This window comes from Capricornis sumatraensis, chromosome X (assembly GCF_032405125.1).
Source record: "Capricornis sumatraensis isolate serow.1 chromosome X, serow.2, whole genome shotgun sequence".
In the NCBI taxonomy this organism is placed as follows: Eukaryota; Metazoa; Chordata; class Mammalia; order Artiodactyla; family Bovidae; genus Capricornis; species Capricornis sumatraensis.
Window position 1 is genome coordinate 16412128 of NC_091092.1, and position 17709 is coordinate 16429836.

The window sequence follows — 17709 nt, forward strand, 5'->3', positions numbered from 1 at the left end:
TTATGACCCAGGGATGGACCCTGCCTCTCTTGCGACTCCTGCATTGCAGGCAGATTCGTTAGTGCTGAGCCACCCGGGAAGAACACACTGGTTTTTATCGGTTGCTATACTCATATAAAAATCTCTGGATGATACCTAAATATAGATGGGAGAATGAAAATGGAAACGGCCAATGAAACTTTTAGGGAAAGAATTTTGACCATAAAGATCCCTAAAATCACTGAGAAAGCACGAATAGAAATAACCACTTAGGAAAGTGACGAGTTGCAACATGTTAAGAAAAAAGGACACGATTTTCCGTCGAACAAATGACACAACCGACACATATTGAAGCAAAGTTAATGAGGTTTTTAATGTTTTCTTTGGGGTAGAAATGTTTTAAAGATTAAATGTAGGGCCTAAGGGGAGAACCCTTAAGTCTGGTTTGCAATGGTCAGACAGTCCTGAGGCAGTTCATCTGGAGAGGTGGTATCTGATGACCGACTTGGTGCCCTCGGACGTGGCATACTTGCCGAGCTCCCCAGGCAACAGAAGACGCACAGCGGTCTCGATGTCTTCGGTCATGATGGTGCAGCGCTTGTTGCTGTGGGCCAGGCGCCCGGCCTCTTCGGCAATCCGCTCGAACATATCTTTCACAAACGAATCCAGGATGTTCACGGAATCACGGGAAAGACTCAGGCCTGTATGTACTTGCTTCAGCACCCTAGGGAAATAGGTAGCAAAGCTGGAGAAATTGCCCTGACGGCAGCGGCGGCGACGGCAACGGCAACGGCGGCCCTTAGCTGTCTTCTGCTTTGCCTTTTTTGGTTCAGCATCATACGGCTCTGGTTTGGAGGTCTCTGCTTTCGCCATCTCCGGTTCAGAGGGCTCAGTTTCGGAGGTGCTGGTTTCTATGGTGATCACGTCTTCCTCATGGCCGTCAGAGGATGGTTCCCACACGGCAGCGCCACCATTCTCCATAGCGAAGCCCAGAAGAACAGTGAGGCCGTTGAAGGCCGTTGGCCGAATTTATAGGCCCGGCTTTCCCTGACGTCACAGACACTGTCCATATCTGATTGGATGCAAGGCAGGGGGGCCTGTTACTATGGCAGCTCATGTCACGTGACACCGGACGTCCCACCTCCCCACTCCTGCCCTGCCCCTCCCCCATGTTTAACCCCCAGTCAGCACAACTCCCCCTGGTGGCTCTGATGGTAAAGTGTCTGTCTACAATGCGGGATACCTGGGTTGGATCCCTGGGTCGGGAAGATCTCATGGAGAAGGAAATGGCAACCCACTCCAGTACCGTTGCCTAGAAAATCCCATGGACAGAGGAGCCTGGTGTCCATGGGGTCGCAAAGAGTCGGACATGACTGAGCGACTTCACTTTCACTTTCAGCCAAACTCAGTGAAAGCCACCTAAGTTGGAAAATGAAATCATCAGTTAAAGCTTCCTGAGAGAGTATGACAGTCTTCCACAGCTCCAGCTCTTTCAGGCATCAGAGTGACTCAGGTCACTTGGTGGACATTTTACTCCAGCACAGAATCTTCTCCTGGCTGACCTACAGTGGCATGAGCAGAATGTCCTGGCTTCCCCAGCAGAGTGCTCCTGAAAAGCATAGGAATGAAATGAACAGCTATTATCTCCAGAATTTATCAAAACCAGTGATCAGTATGAAGAGAATGACAGAATCCCATTCTCCAAATACAGAACACAAACAGAAATAGGAATACTTACACATACACACTAAAAATATGTAACATTTTGCAAATTATACATTCTTGTCTTAAACCTTATTTAGGTCCCCCAAATACCACACGTACTGGAATTGATTAATGATTTATAGTGGTTATTTCTCAAAAAATGATCACTTTTATTGCTGAAAAGCCACTAGGGTGAGTTAAAACACATAAAAAGAGAGAGAAATAAAACACCTAGAAATAAACATACCGAAAAAGAAAGTGAAGAGGAACTAAAAAGCCTCTTGAGGAACGTGAAAGAGGAGAGTGAAAAAGTTGGCTTAAAGCTCAACATTCAGAAAATGAAGATCATGGCATCCGATCCCATCACTTCATGGGAAACAGATGGGGAAACAGTGGAAACAGTGTCAGACTTTATTTTGGGGGGCCCCAAAATCACTGCAGATGGTGACAGCAGCCATGAAATTAAAAGATGCTTACTCCTTGGAAGGAAAGTTAGGACCAACCTAGATAGCATATTCCACAGCAGAGACATTACTTTGCCAACTAAGGTCCATCTAGTTAAGGCTATGGTTTTTCCAGTAGTCATGTATCGATGTTAGAAGTGGACTGTGAAGAAGGCTTAGCGCTGAAGAATTGATGCGTTTGAACTGTGGTGTTGGAGAAGACTCTTGAGAGTCCCTTGGACTGCAAGGAGATCCAACCAGTCCATTCTGAAGGAGATCAGCCCTGGGATTTCTTTGGAAGGAATGATGCTAAAGCTGAAACTCCAGTACTTTGGCCCCCTCATGAGAAGAGTTGACTCATTGGAAGAGACTCTGATGTTGGGAGGGATTGGGGGCAGGAGGAGAAGGGGACAACAGAGGATGAGATGGCTGGATGGCATCACTGACTCAATGGACTGAGTCTGAGTGAACTCCGGGAGTTGGTGATGGACAGGGAGCCCTGGCATGCTGCCATTCATGGGGTCGCAAAGAGTCGGACACGACTGAGCGACTGAACTGAGAACTCGTGTACAAAATGCTAGTGATTAGGTCAATTAAACACATTCATTTATTGTCTCATACTTGTGGAGGCTCTAAGTCCAAATCAAAATTTCAACGGCGTTGGATCTTTCACAAGGTGTGAATGCATAAGGGGCCTCCATTCCTGGCCACTTTCCTTGGCTTGTAAATAGCTGAAATCTCCCTATATCTCCCCACATTTTCTTCCCTATATGTATGTATCTATGTCTGATTTTCCCTTTTCCAGTTCAGTTCAGTTCATTTCAGTTGCTCAGTCATATCCGACTCTTTGGGACCCCATGAAACGCAGCACTAGAGGCCTCCCTGTCCATCATCAACTCCTGGAGTCCATCCAAACACATGTCCATTGTGTCGGTGATGCCATCCAACCATCTCATCCTCTGTCGTCCTTTTCTCCTCCCACCCTTAATCTTTCCCAACACCAGGGTCTTTTCCAATGAGTCAGCTCTCCGCATCAGGTGGCCAAAGTATTGGAGTTTCAGCTTCAACATCAGTCCCTCCAATGAACACCCAGGACTGATCTCCTTTAGGATGGACTGGTTGGATCTCCTTGCAGTCCAAGAGACTCTCAAGGGTCTTCTCCAACACCACAGTTCAAAAGCATCAATTCTTCGGTGCTCAGCTTTCTTTATACTCCAACTCTCACATCCATACATGACCACTGGAAAAACCATAGCTTTGACTAGACGGACCTTAGTTGGCAAAGTAATGTCTCTGCTTTGGAATATGCTATCTAGGTTGGTCATAACTTTCCTTCCAAGGAGCAAGCGTCTTTTAATTTCATGGCTGCAGTCACCATCTGCAGTGATTTTGGAGCCCAGAAAAGTAAAGTCAGCCACTCTTTCCACTGTTTCCCCATCTATTTCCCATTAAGTCATGGGACTGGATGCCATGATCTTAGTTTCCTGAATGTTGAGCTTTAAGCCAACATTTTCTCTCTCCTCTTTCACTTTCATCTAGAGACTTTCCCTTTTTATATGGATATAGCTCATTTGGATTAAGACCTATTCTAATGAACATATTTTAACTTGATTACTTGGTAAATACTCTATCTACAAATATCATCACATATGAGTATGAGTGTTTATGGCACAGATACATTAAGTTTAGAGGCACAAAATCAACCCATAAGAGATTCATATTTTGAACTAATTGTGGGCATATCTCCTTCCTCTTCCATCTTATTAAAAGAACACTGGTCACCACTTATGAGAAACAAGGTGGGCCCACCACAGTCATTTTCACAATTCTGTGAATGTTCAGTAATGCCATTTTAGTATTTTATCTCTTCTTCCCTCTGTGAGGGAGAAGATCGTCTGTCATTCGCAATTGGTACAAAGTATTCTTTACACCTACGTTTGTAATTATTTCCTACTGTGTAGGATATAAGAGCCTGAAAAGTACACCACTCTCAGCCAAACACTGAGATAAAATCCTGATAATTCACAAAATCAAACTTTTCCTGAGCCCTTCAGGAAAGGGACATGGCTCTACAGGACAGAAAAAAAAAAAACAAAAGATTTTCTTTAAACTGGCAGAACCTCATGAGATAAAGAAAAAGAATCGAGGTCCTCATTTCACGCCAGTCAGAATGACTGCTATCCAAAAGTCTACAAGCAATAAATGCTGGAGAGGGTGTGGAGAAAAGGGAGCCCTCTTACACTGTTGGTGGGAATGCAAACTAGTACAGCCACTATGGAGAACAGTGTGGAGGTTCTTTAAAACCTGGAAACAGAATTGCCGTATGACCAGCAATCCCACTGCTGGGCATACACACCAAGGAAGCCAGAATTGAAAGAGACACGTGTACCCCAGTGTTCATCGCAGCACTGTTTACAATAGCCAGGACATGGAAACAACCTAGATGTCCACTGGCAGATGAATGGATAAGAAAGCTGTGGTACATATACACAGTTACTCACCCATTGTAAAGAATGCATTTGACTCAGTTCTAATGAGGTGGATGAAACTGGACCCTTTTATACAGAGTGAAGTAAGTCAGAATGAAAAATACCAATACAGTATACTAACGCATATACATGGGATTTAGAAAGATGGTAACGATGACCCTATATGTGAGACAGCAAAAGAGACACAGATGTATAGAACAGTCTTTTGGACTCTGTGGGAGAAGGCGAGGGTGGGATGATCTGAGAGACTAGCATTGAATCATGTATAGTATCATATGTGAAACAGATCACCAGCCCAGGTTCGATGCATGAGACAGGGTGCTCAGGGCTGGTGCACTGGGATGACCCAGAGGGATGGGACGGGGAGGGAAGTGGGAAGGGGGTTCAGGATGGGGAACACATGTACACCCATGGCTGATTCATGTCAATGTATGGCAAAAACCACTACAATATTGTCAAGTAATTAGCCTCCAATTAAATAAATAAACTTTTTTTAAGTAAAATAAATGTATTAATTTTAAAAAACCATAACGAATTTATAAGGACTGAAATGAAACAGTAACTTCTCTCTTCAAATAGAGGGGGAAATCAGAAACTTTTATAAAGTGAATAAAATTATTCACTATTGAAATAGTTGAGGAATTTACATGAGTGGTGTGACTTTATTTTCCCTTAAGTGCTCACCAATGTTCTCTGTATTATTATTAATATGATATGAGTATGTACACACCGTTACTTATTATCAAGCATCCATTTTAGAATGCAGAGAAGTGTCTTATATACTATTAATTATGAAGCAATGTTATATAAGTTGTACAAGGGACCATGAAAAACAGAGGGAGCTACAAAAATCTTACACTTACTAGCACATCAGCAGAAACAGTCATAGATATATAAGAAATCATAAATAATCGCTCCCTTAATGCACTAAGTTCTGACATAATTTATAATGCATCCATCGATAAATGACTTGTGATTATCAAAAATTCAATATTTTCCAAATTGCACAAAGATTTGGATAACCTCATTCATCAAAAACTTCTATATAAGTAAGACTTTCCCTCAATATTCTACATTTATATGCTTGAAGAATTAAAAATTGCGACTATACCACCTAGTAAATGTCATATCAGCATTTATCTGTGAAAAAAAATTGGTTTCAATGCAATGGAAAATTCAACAGCTATGCCCACCTAAACTCAAAATTCTTGTCTTCTATGGGTTGAATTCCTTTCCCTAATACATCTGTTCAGTTCAGTTCAGTCGCTCAGTCATGTCCAACTCTTTGCGACCCCAAGAATCACAGCACGCCAGGCCTCCCTGTCCATCACCCACCCCCAGAGTTCACTCAGATTCGCATCCATCGAGTCAGTGATGCCATCCAGCCTTCTCATCCTCTATCGTCCCCTTCTCCTCCTGCTCCTAATCGCTCCCAGCATCAGAGTCTTTTCCAGTGAGTCAACTCTTCTCATGAGGTGGCCAGAGTACTGGAGTTTCAGCTTTAGCATCATTCCCTCCAAAGAAATCCCAGGGCTGATCTCCTTCAGAATGGACTCTTTGGATCTCCTTGCAGCCCAAGGGACTCTCAAGAGTTTTCTCCAACACCACAGTTCAAAAGCATCAATTCTTCGGCGCTCAGCTTTCTTCACAGTCCAACTCTCACATCCATACATGACTACTGGAAAAACCATAGCCTGACTAGACGGACGTTTGTTGCCAAAGTAATGTCTCTGCTTTTGAATATGCTATCTAGTTTGGTCATAACTTTTCTTCCAAGGGGTAAGTGTCTTTTAATTTCATGGCTGCAGTCACCATCTGTAGTAATCTTGGAGCCCAGAAAAATTAGGTCTGACACTGTTTCCACTGTTTCCCTATGTATTTCCCATGAAGTGATGGGACTTGAAGCCATGATCCTCGTTTTCTGAATGTTGAGCTTTAAGCTAATTTTTTTCACTCTGCACTTTCACTTTCATCAAGAGGCTTTTGAGTTCCTCTTCACTTTCTGCCATAAGGGTGGTGTCATCTGCATATCTGAGGTTATTGATATTTCTCCTGGGGAAATTAAATAAATACTCTTGTTTAGGCTTCAGAGACAGCACAATAGGCCTCTGACTTTGCTTCTGACCAACCTGGACACTGCCCTGACTACTGCTGTGGCTGTCAGCCACATCTACTGTGAGTGTGGAAGAGAAACACAATTGATAGATAGGAAGTGGATCTTGCAGTTTGTTAAGTGCCTGGAGGAGGTCTGGCCAACCATTCCAGGATTTAGCAACTTTCCAAGATTTGCAGAACAAAGCAAACAGCATTGGAAAAAATTAACATCGTACCACAGCTGCAGTTTTGCTTACAGATTGAAGATGATAATCAGTCTGTGGCCTGGGATTATAAGCAGGGAACCCGGAACTGCAGTCTTTGAAGTCTCACCCATGGAGTGGACGGGCTGCCTGGGACCTTTTCCCAATTGGGGCTCCAGATGTGCTGTGTCACGTGACTTCCCAGAGCTGTTTAAGTCTGAATGCTGTTCGAAATCCAGATTGGTGATGTATCCTCTGCTCTATTTCTCTTCTTTTTTTAATGTTAGTAGATTGCAAGTAAGTTAGATAATTCTCTAATAACACTTGTATTGTTTACTTCTGTATAATGAGTAGCTCATTTTGTTAACAAATCCTTTGAACCTGCGATGAAAGTGAAAACTTTTGACGAAACGACTGTGGTAAAGGAACTCCTAAGAAATGTTTGTCACATCTGGTAGGCCGAGGAGATGTATTTTCTTAGTCCATTTCTTAGGTTTCTTGACCTCCATTTAATTCTTTGATTCTTTTTATGAAGTATTTTGTAGTATTCCTTTCATCTATCTTCTAGATCATATATTCTCTCTCCATTTTTGTCTCAGCTGTTTAAAATTTCTTTACCCTTCTGTTATGATGCTCAGTACTAGAAAGCTTATTTGTCTTCTGATAATTAGTTATTTATTACTCATGTCTTATGCATCTTATCATCTATTTAAATATGTTAGGTATATTTCTTGTACTTCGTATCTGATTATTAGTCTTTGCAGGTTTCCATCTTGGTTTATAGTTTATGCTGATGCTGTCATTTTGGAGGGGGAAGCAGTATTTGCTCGGAGAGGGGGCATTAATTGTAGGAATACTTGTAGAAGCCTCAATTAGGGTTAAGCTCCTCTAGATGCAATTAGATTTGCATTTGCCATACGTTTGCAAACAGAAATTACTTGGGCCATGCTGACAGTATTAATTAGAATACCAAAGCTACATTGGGGCACTCTTTTGGTTACAAATGCTTTATCAACATTTTATTCCCCACCCATAGCTAAAGACAAAAATTAGAATTTTCTTTGGTCCTTTCTTAGTTATGAGAAAGAAAGTCCAGTTTTGCACTATGGGTATAGTCAATTAATCAGTTAGAATTATGTGTGTGTGTCAGCTGTCTATTGATTTGAGCCACTTTTCAAGCACATCTGAGTATTTAAAATACTCTTTAGCATAACTTTGCATATTACAATTTATAATGGGAACATTTAAAAATTTTCTAACACAATTTCCAAATGTGAAATATAAATATCTGTTAAAAATATGAACCATCCTAAGACCACTCAGTGATAATCACCTGATACCTAAGCTACATTGCAAAGTTCCAGGCAACCTTCACACACATATCTGGTGCTGAAAGGGGCCTCTTTTCTTGTGGGGAGGTCTAGCAGGACAGACTAACCCTTTCCATGGTAGCTCTATGTCCTCAAACAGCAAGGCAGAAGGACATTCCTTCTTAAACCTTAGGCTGGTAAATGGCCTAATACAATTTCCACCAGTTTTATTTATTCATTGCTCAAAGTAATCAAAAGCTTCATCAGCTCAAGAGGAGGGGGAAACAGACAAGACTTCTTATTGGAAGGAGTACTCAGGGACAAGCAATATTCCTGAATCTAATAGCCACGGAAATTAAAGTCAAGCTTCTTGCAATATTTTTGTGTGCCATACACAGGGTAAGGCTATAGAAATAAGTGTTCACTGTAATATGATGATTTCCTTGGATTGGCTTACTATTTACTTACTACTAGGAGAGGGACACCTACTCTTTAGTGGAATCTTATACTGCATGCCACAGCTTTCACACCAAAGTGGACTGAAATTTCTAACCATTATAGACATCGTAACCATTTATATAGACAAAGAAACACGCAGATAGACAGCAAGGAGAATGTAAGTACAGATTTCTTGGTGAAAGGAACACAACAGACCTGGCCTGAATAACTAACTTTTCTGATTTAGGAATACAGAGTTTTCTCATATACCTCATGGCCTTCTTCTTTTTGGGTCCTCTAATATCTGACATTTATTTGTAATTCGCCTCCTCGATTGTGGAACGTGCATAGCCACAGAGTCATAAATGGGGCAGTTTTGAGGAAAAAAATTAGGGAGAGGGAAAAGCATAAAAAACTGTCCTTGTATGATGTTGGAGTTTGGTTAAGGGAAACACTTTATTATATGTTTTTCACTTGAATTATTTTCCAGAGGATTATATGAGATCATTGGAGGTTATGCTTTTATATCGAGATATTTCCTATGAAGCAGGCTCATCAAGAGAAGCATGGTTTCTGTAATCCTCTGATAGAATCACTCAAAGGCAAAACCATGCATAATACTGGATCAGACACTGAAGTGAGATTCAGGAAATCACCTGGATCCTGGTGTCAGTTCTAATTCAGTAGCTATGTGGCTCTGGGTAATGCTCTTCACCTACCAGAGTATGGTAAAGGACTCGAGTTTTCAGACAGTTATATTACACGGATATATTACATAAGCCAATCGATTGACTTCCACAAGCACAGTAACCTTGCATGTTACTCCTACTTAAAATAAATTTCCCTCAGGTGCATGACAAAATACCTGCTCAAGCATCAGCCCTACCATGCTCTATGACTTCTGCTTATCTTCACTTCTCAAAGATCGATGAATCTCACAATGCCTCTGTATAGAGGAATACTGCAGTTATTTCTGCAATATTTTGAACTGAACGAATTTCAGCTCTCGTTTATGTTTTACAATAAATTCTATCATACAGATGATGTTGAAAAAACATTTGAACTATTTCCCTGGGGTTGAGACTTCTAGTTTGTTATTTAAGCAGTAAAGCCCTTGTGCTAATTTGTGTTTGCAGCAGCCAACACCACTAGGTCGTGATTATTCTTTAGGTGCCTGTTTTCTTCAATCACCCTGTGAAGTGAACAGTTACATATGCTCATTTCCCCTCTTGGTCTTCAGCAGTGAACCTCATTTCTCTCCCTCCTTCCTAGGTGGCAAGTGTCAGTCACCCATGCACTTCTGTCTTCATGGACTACATGATGCGGTTGTACAACTGGTTTCCTAACGCCTGTATTTGATTATTGGATTCACTAAATGTGAAACACACCTAGACCAGTAAAAATATGCTAGTGGGTTAGGTTTGCTGACAGGAATTCTCACATAATAACAATCTATAAGAACTGACTGGAAAAACATTTGTATGTCATATGGGTAAACACTGGGATATTGAAAGCAGCAACAATGAGCACAATAGAAATGAAGTTATCTGTGAAATAATGTCTTTTTCCTATGGGTCCATAGTTCTCTTTTCAAAAATGCAATGGCTCTGAAATGAGCTTTTCATTTCCAAAATTATATTCAGCTTGTCTACAATCATCTCAAGGTCCCACCTAGAGATATTTTCTTGCCATTGCTTGGGTGGAAGAATTTCCTGCTCTCCTTTGGAATCATATTCTTTTCTAAAAGTTCTCTCATGAGATTTCTCTAATTTTCCACCCAATGCTAAATACTATTCTTGATAATTGGACTCACATTTCCTAAATATTTAGTGCAGTGACCAAAGAGAGCCCTGGAGGTATAACAGCCCATCACAATTCTTCTATATTGGACCAAAAGATACAGACCTTCATTGCCCATTCTTGAAAAGGCACTGTCCACTTCATACCTGTACTACTCAGCGAGGATCTCTCTAGTATCTTGCCACAGGACCTAAATTCTTTCTCCTTATCTCATGAGGTTCTGCCACTTTAAAGAACGCCTTTTGTTTTTTCTGTCATGTAGAGCTGTGTCCTTTTCCTGAAGGGCTCAGGAAATGTATGCTTTCGTGGATTATCAGAATTTTGTGTCAATGTTTGGCTGCTGCTGCTGCTAAGTCACTTCAGTCGTGTCCGACTCTGTGCGACCCCATAGACAGCAGCCCACCAGGCTCCCCCGTCCCTGGGATTCTCCAGGCAAGAATCCTGGAGTGGGTTGCCATTTCCTTCTCCAGTGCATGAAAGTGAAAAGTGAAAGTGAAGCCGCTCAGTCGTGTCCAACTCTTCGCGACCCCATGGACTGCAGCCTACCAGGCTCCCCCATCCATGAGATTTCCCAGGCAAGAGTACTGGAGTGGGTTGTCATTGCCTCCTCCTCTTATATCCTACCCAATACGAAATAATTACAACTGCAGGTGTGAAGAACACTTTGTAACAATTGAAAATGACCCACTATCTTCTCGCTCACAGAGAGAAAAAGAAATAAAATACTAAAATGCAATTACTAAACATTCACGGAATTGTGAAAACGACTGTGGTGGGGCCACCTTGTTTCTCATAAGTGGTCACCAGTGTGCTCTCTTTTTATTTATTTATTTTACTTTACAATACTGTATTGGTTTTGCCATACATCAACATGATGGAAGAGGCAGGAAATGTTCCCAGGTTTAGTTCAAAATACGTATCTCCTATGGGTTGAATTTGTGCCTCTAAAATTAATGTATCTATGCCATAAACACTCATATTCGTATGTGATCATATTTGGAGATGAGCATTTACCAAGCAAACAAGTTCAAATATGTTCATTAGAGTAAGTCTTAATTTAAATGAGTCATATCCATATAATAAGGGAAAATCAGACATAGACACATACACAGAGGAAAGAAAATGTGGACAGGTATACGGGGATTTCAGTTATCTGCAGGCCAAGGAGAGGCCTCACACCTTGCATAAGATCAATTCAGATGAAACCTTGATTTGGACTTAGAACCTCCACAAGTATGAGACAAGTGAATGTTGTTTAAGTGACCTAATCACTAGCATTTTGTACAGGAGCTCTAGAATACTTGAGAAAGTGTTGAAAGTGTTCCTCGCTCAGTCGTGTTTGACTCTTTGTGACTCCATGGATTGTAACCTAGCAGGTTCCTCTGTCCATGGAATTTTCCAGTCAAGAATACTGGAGTGGGTTTCCATTTCCTACTCCAGGGAATCTTCTGGACCCAGGGATTAAACCTAGGTCTCCTGCATTGCGGTGGATTCTTTACTACCAAGCCATTTCCTAACACTGATAATATATATAAGTGACCTTGATTAGTTTTATAAGACCAACTATAGATAATTGTGCTTGTTACCCTACTGTCAGAGTAGATAAATAATCAAACCTGTCACCTGCTGTCACCAGACCTGAACACCCCAGGAAGACAGTTATTGGTTCAGTCAGGAAAACCTCACTGTAGAGTGGTTCAGTGACTGTGCCTACCAGGTTGAGTCCCTCCTTGGCTGACATGGAGTCAACATGAACTTTTTTAGCTTCTCTGACTGAATGGATGCTCTCACCATCCCTATGGTGTTAAGTTGCAAATCATGAAGGTTTTCCACTTCAAAAACAATAGAATGAGGGTTGAAAAAGAATGACATTAGATTAGCTGAACACGTTAGGGTAGAAACTTGTGATTCTAGGAAGTGTGAAATGGGTTTTGGTTTTTTTTTTTTTTCCTGAATTTTCTGTTGCACTTAACTTCTATGCTGTGTCGGAGTCCTCTTTTTATGTGAATCCATAAACAACGGTAATGTTGAGAAGGTTTCTGAATGGAGTATGCCTATCCTATCAACACCATCATTCGTGAGTTGAGACCGGCAATTGTTATTTAAGCCGTGAAGCCATTTCCCTTATTTTGCCTTCACAGTGATCCACAACATTGCAAGGTGATTGCTCACTAGGTGCTCTTATTTCCTCAATCATCAACTGAAGTGAATAATTACCAGTGTTACTCCTCCTTCCAATCTTCAACATCAAACTCTGCTTTTCCCATCTGCATCCTAGATTTCCTGTGTGTCAGAGACTTTTGAGGTCCCAGTTATCCCCTCAAAACCCAACTGTGGTTATTTTCAGTGGGTTTTTTTTTAATATAACTGATGTGTTCATTTAATGTCTGAATTTACAAATGTGAAAGAAACACAGCTCATTAAAATATCTAATGGAATCTTAAAATGACTTCCTACACAACATATGTATTATATTTAGGTCTTCAGTCCATTTTGAGTTTATTTTTGTATATGCTGCTAGAGAATGTTCTAATTTTACTTTATTGCATGTAGCTATCCAATTATCCAAGCACCACTTATTGAAGAGACTGTCTTCTCTCCATTTGTACATTCTTGCCTTTTTAAATTGTAGATTAATTGATCATGGACTGCAAGGATATGCAACCAGTCAATCCTAAAGGAAATCAGTCCTGAATATTCATTGGAAGGACTGATGCTGAAGCTGAAACTCCAATATTGTGTCAAATGATGTGAAGGACTGACTCCTTGGAAAAGACTCTGATGCTGGGAAAGATTGAAGGCGGGAAAGAAAGGAATGACAGAGGATGACATGGTTGGATGGCATCACCGACTTGATGGACATGAGTTTGAGTAAGCTCTGAGAGTTGGTGATGGACAGGGAAGCCTGGTGTGCTGTAGTTCATGGGGTCAAAAAGGGTCACACATGACTGGGAGACTGAACTGAACTGAATTGACCATAAGCCCATAGGTTTATTTCTGAGCTCTCCTGTTCTATGGATCCATGTGTCTATTTTTGTGCCAGTACTACACTGATTGGATTACTGTAGTTTTCTGTTCTAGTCCAAAATCAGGGAACCCGATTCCTCCAGTTCTGGTCTTCTTCTTGAAGATTGTTTTGGCGATTCAGGGTCTTTCATCTTTCCATACAAAATTTAAAATTGTTTGTGTTAGTTCTGTGGAAAATGCCCTGGTATTTTCATAGGAATTGCATTGAATATGTGGATTGGCTTTGATAGCATGGTTTTTTTTAAAGAATATCAATTCTTCCAGTCCATAAACAAGGTAGACCTTTCCCTCTGTTTGTATTGTCTTCAATGTCTTTGATCAGGGTCTTATTCTTTCTAAGTACAGGTCTTTCACCACCACCTAGGTACATTTATTCCTAGGTGTTTTATTTCTCTCTTTTTATTCTTTTTCTCTCACTCTGGTGGCTTTCTAGCAATAAGAGTGATCATGTTTTTGAGCAATAATCACTATAAATCATTAATCAATTCCACATTGTCTGGTATTTGGGGGACCTAAATAATGTTTAAGAAAACAGTTTAAAATTTGCAAAATGTTAAATATTTTTAGTATGTATTCCTATTTCTGTTTGTGTTCTGTATTTGGCAAATGGGATTTTGCCGTTCTCTTCATAGTGATCATTGTCTTTGATAAGTTTTAGAGATAATAGCTGGTCAACTAATTCCTATGCTTTTCAGGAGCACTGTGCTGAGGATGTCAGGAAATTTCTGCTCCTGGCACTGTAGGTCAATCAGAAGGAAAAGATTCTGTGTTGGAGTAAAATGTCCCCCAAGTGACCTGAGTCATTCTGATGTCTGAAAGAGCTTGAGTTATGGAGATCAGTCAGACTCTTTCAGGAAGCTCTAACTGATTATTACATTTTTCAACTTAGATGACTTTGGTGACATCTTTGAAACTTCTCTTGCATCAACAATAGACACAAATCAGCTGAGGTGAATAGATGACTGGCTGTCTCCTTCATGGGGCAGAGTGCAAAGATTTTCCTGGTGGAAGTCACGGAATGTTTAAAGATACCACTGAGTTTGACTGTCTGTGTGGTTAAACGTGGGGGAGGGGCAGTGGGAGTTGGGCGTGGAGCGTCCAGTGTCACGTGACATGGGCTGCCATAGTAACAGGCCTCCTGCCTTGCATTTTATCCAATCAGATATGGACAGTGTTTGTGACTTCAGGGAGGGCAGGGCTTATAAACTCCGCCAACTGCCTTCAATTCCCGCATGTCCTTTCTTCTGAGTAGTGGGGACTGGTGGCTCTGACATGGCTCAGCCATCCTCTGACAACTCTGAGAAAGACCTGGGCACCAACGAAGCCGGAACCTCCAAAATAAAGCCCTCTGAAACGGAGTCCTCTGAAACAGAGACCTCAGAAACGGAGCCCTCTGAGACAGAGACCTCGGAAACCGAGCCCTCCGAACCAGAGCCCTATGATGCTGAGCCAAAGAAGGCGAAACAGAAGACAGCTAAAGGCCGCCGCCGCCGCCGCCGCCGTCGCCGCCATCTGGACAACTTTCCAAGCTTCGCCACATATTTCCCCAGGGTGCTGAGGCAAGTGCACACCGGCCTGAGTCTCTCTCACGAGGCCATGAACCTCATGGATTCGTTCGTGAAGGATATGTTTGAGCAGATCGCTGAAGAGGCCGGGAGCCTGGCCCGCTCCAACAAGCACTGCACCATCACGAGTGGGGAGATCCAGACAGCCGTGAGTCTTCTCTTGCCTGGGGAGATCGGCAAGCACGCAGTGTCCGAGGCCACCAAGTCGGTCATCAGATACAACACCCGCAGATGAACTGCCTCATGACCACTGCAACATCGCAAACCAAAGACTCTTACCAGAACCAGTTGAAGGGAAAAGACCTGTAGTGATAAAGAGCCACGTCCATCCACTCTGGCTTCTTTACGTAGGCCCTACTTTCCATCTTTAAAACGTTTCCATCCCAAGGAAAACATTAAAAACCTCATCAAGTGTGCTTCAAATACGGTCGGTTGTGTCATTTGTTTGATGGAAAAATCGTGTACTTTCTTTCTTAACGTATTGCAACTCGTCACTTTCCTAAATGGTTATTTCTGTTCGTGGTTTATCAGTCAGCGATTTTAAGAATCTTTATGGTCAAAATTCTTTCCCTAAAAGTTTCATTGGCCTTTTTCATTTTCACTCTCCCACCTATATTTAGGTATCGTCCAGGGATTTTTATATGGGATATGCTGCTGCTGCTACTGCTGCTAAATCGCTTCAGTCGTTTCCAACTCTGTGCGACCCCAGAGACAGCAGCCCACCAGGCTCCCCCGTCCCTGGGATTCTCCAGGCAAGAACACTGGAGTAGGTTGCCATTTCCTTCTCCAGTGGATGAAAGTGAAAGTGAAGTCGCTCAGTCGTGTCCGACTCCTAGCGACCCCGTGGACTGCAACCCACCAGGCTCCTCTGTCCATGGGATTTGCAACCGATAAAGAGCAGTGTGTGCTTCCCGGGTGGCTCAGCGGTAAAGATCCGCCTAGAATGCAGGAGTTGCAGGAATGGCAGGTTTGATCCCTGGGTCAGAAAGATCCCCTGGAAGAGGGCATGGAAACCCACTCCAGTAGTCTTACCTGGAAAATTCCATGGACAGAGGAGCCTGGTGGGCTACAATCTATAGAGTCTGAAAGAGTCAGAAACGACTCAAACCACCTAGATGCCGGCATCCATTTCTTGGGGCTTCGCAGTTGGAATCAGTGGTAAGAAACTTGCCTGCAATGCAGGAGACACAGGAGCCCCGGGTTTGATCCCTAGGTGGAGAAGGTTCCCTGGACGAGGGCATGGAAACCCACTCCAGTATTCTTGCATGGATAAGCCCCATGGACAGAGGACCGTAGTGGGCTACAGTCCATGGGATCACAAAGAGTCTGACATGACTCAAGAGGCTTTAGCACACACAGATGCATCCATTTCTTGTTGTGGGACATGTCCCTAGCTCTTTGCATCAGTAAAAGAAGAGGAGGATCAGCAGTTAAGAGAAATAAGATGACTCCTTCTTCTACCTCAAGTATTTGACTGCTAATGCTTAAGAGAATATTTACTGAATTTAATGTCCATTGTGTTGTATGCCTTTCTATGAAAATCAGACTGCAGATTAATGGGGAAGGAACTGTGGTACTGTGCCAGTTCACTAAGACACTGCTATCGTGCTTTGTGTATTTTGTGTTTGTAAATACAGAAATGCAATAGGATCACTGTTGAAAGATGTTACAGATGCAGCAAAATTGCTCTAGAGAGTGAAGACTGGGAGTGTAAGGGAGGACAACACATAAGAAATCTAGAGAGGAAAAAAAGAAAATTGGAATATTGTATATCAGTTTCTTCACTCTATCTATTGTATAGCACACATAAACTGCTTCTGAAGCACTCCATAGTACACTTTGGGAGAATGAGAATAAACTGGGAAATGAAATTGCTGGGAAAATAATTCAGAACTTACCGAACTCTGTCATGACTGACCTAGAGGAAATACTACAGCTATAGTCAGGAGGTTGGAATTTTGTAGATCCTCCTAGCTTTTCTCTCATTGTTTTGCTGAGAATCAAATACTTCACAGATTTTTACATCCAATAACAGTGGTACTAATAAATTCTTCTCAACTTTAAATTTTTTTATGGATATATTCATGAGTTGCAATATTATATTTGTTCAGGTTTACAACATTGTGCTTCAGTTGTTTTATATATTATACTCTGTTTACATTTATTATTAGATAATTGGTATATTTCTCTGTGCTGTACAGCATATCCTTGTTGCTTAAAGTTCAAAATGAATAGTTTAAAATATAATGAAATATTAAGTTCTAATGAAAACCATTGTAAATTAAAAAGGACTGAAATCGCAGAGTGCTTTCTCTCTCTCTAAGGATGTCGTAACCTTGAAATCAATCTTTTAAAAAAGAAATAGGAGAATAGAATTATGGACAGAGGGAAAGGGGAGGAGAGGGTGAGATGCAAGGAAAGAGCAACATGGAAATTTACATTACTGTATGTAAAATAGATAGCCAACGGGAATTTGCTGTATGGCTAGGAAACTCAAACAGGGGCTCTGTATCAACCTAGAGGCGTGGGATGAAGAGGGAGTTCCAAAAGGGAGGGGATATATGTATACCCTAGGCTGATTCATGTTGAGGTTTGACAGAAAACAGCAAAATTCTGTAAAGCAATAATCCTTCAATAAAAAATTAATTAATTAAAAA

General features: G+C 41.5%; 2 protein-coding genes across 2 annotated transcripts; one reads left to right on the forward strand and one right to left on the reverse strand.

The window, feature by feature from the left end:
- Window positions 1-453: 453 nt before the first annotated feature.
- On the reverse strand, window positions 454-960 carry LOC138071123 (histone H2B-like). Its single transcript, XM_068962541.1, has one exon. It carries the CDS (start codon window positions 958-960, stop codon window positions 454-456), a length of 507 nt encoding a protein of 168 aa, XP_068818642.1.
- Window positions 961-14759: 13799 nt separating this feature from the next.
- On the forward strand, window positions 14760-15287 carry LOC138071124 (histone H2B 1/2-like). The gene has a single exon (XM_068962543.1). The coding sequence runs from the start codon at window positions 14760-14762 to the stop codon at window positions 15285-15287; it is 528 nt and encodes a 175-aa protein (XP_068818644.1).
- The last annotated feature ends 2422 nt before the right edge of the window (window positions 15288-17709 follow it).

What these genes read in the sequence shown, in the direction of transcription:
- LOC138071123 (XM_068962541.1), bottom strand. Translation starts at nt 960, where the DNA reads ATGGAGAATGGTGGCGCTGCCGTGTGGGAACCATCCTCTGACGGCCAT.
- LOC138071124 (XM_068962543.1), top strand. Translation starts at nt 14,760, where the DNA reads ATGGCTCAGCCATCCTCTGACAACTCTGAGAAAGACCTGGGCACCAAC.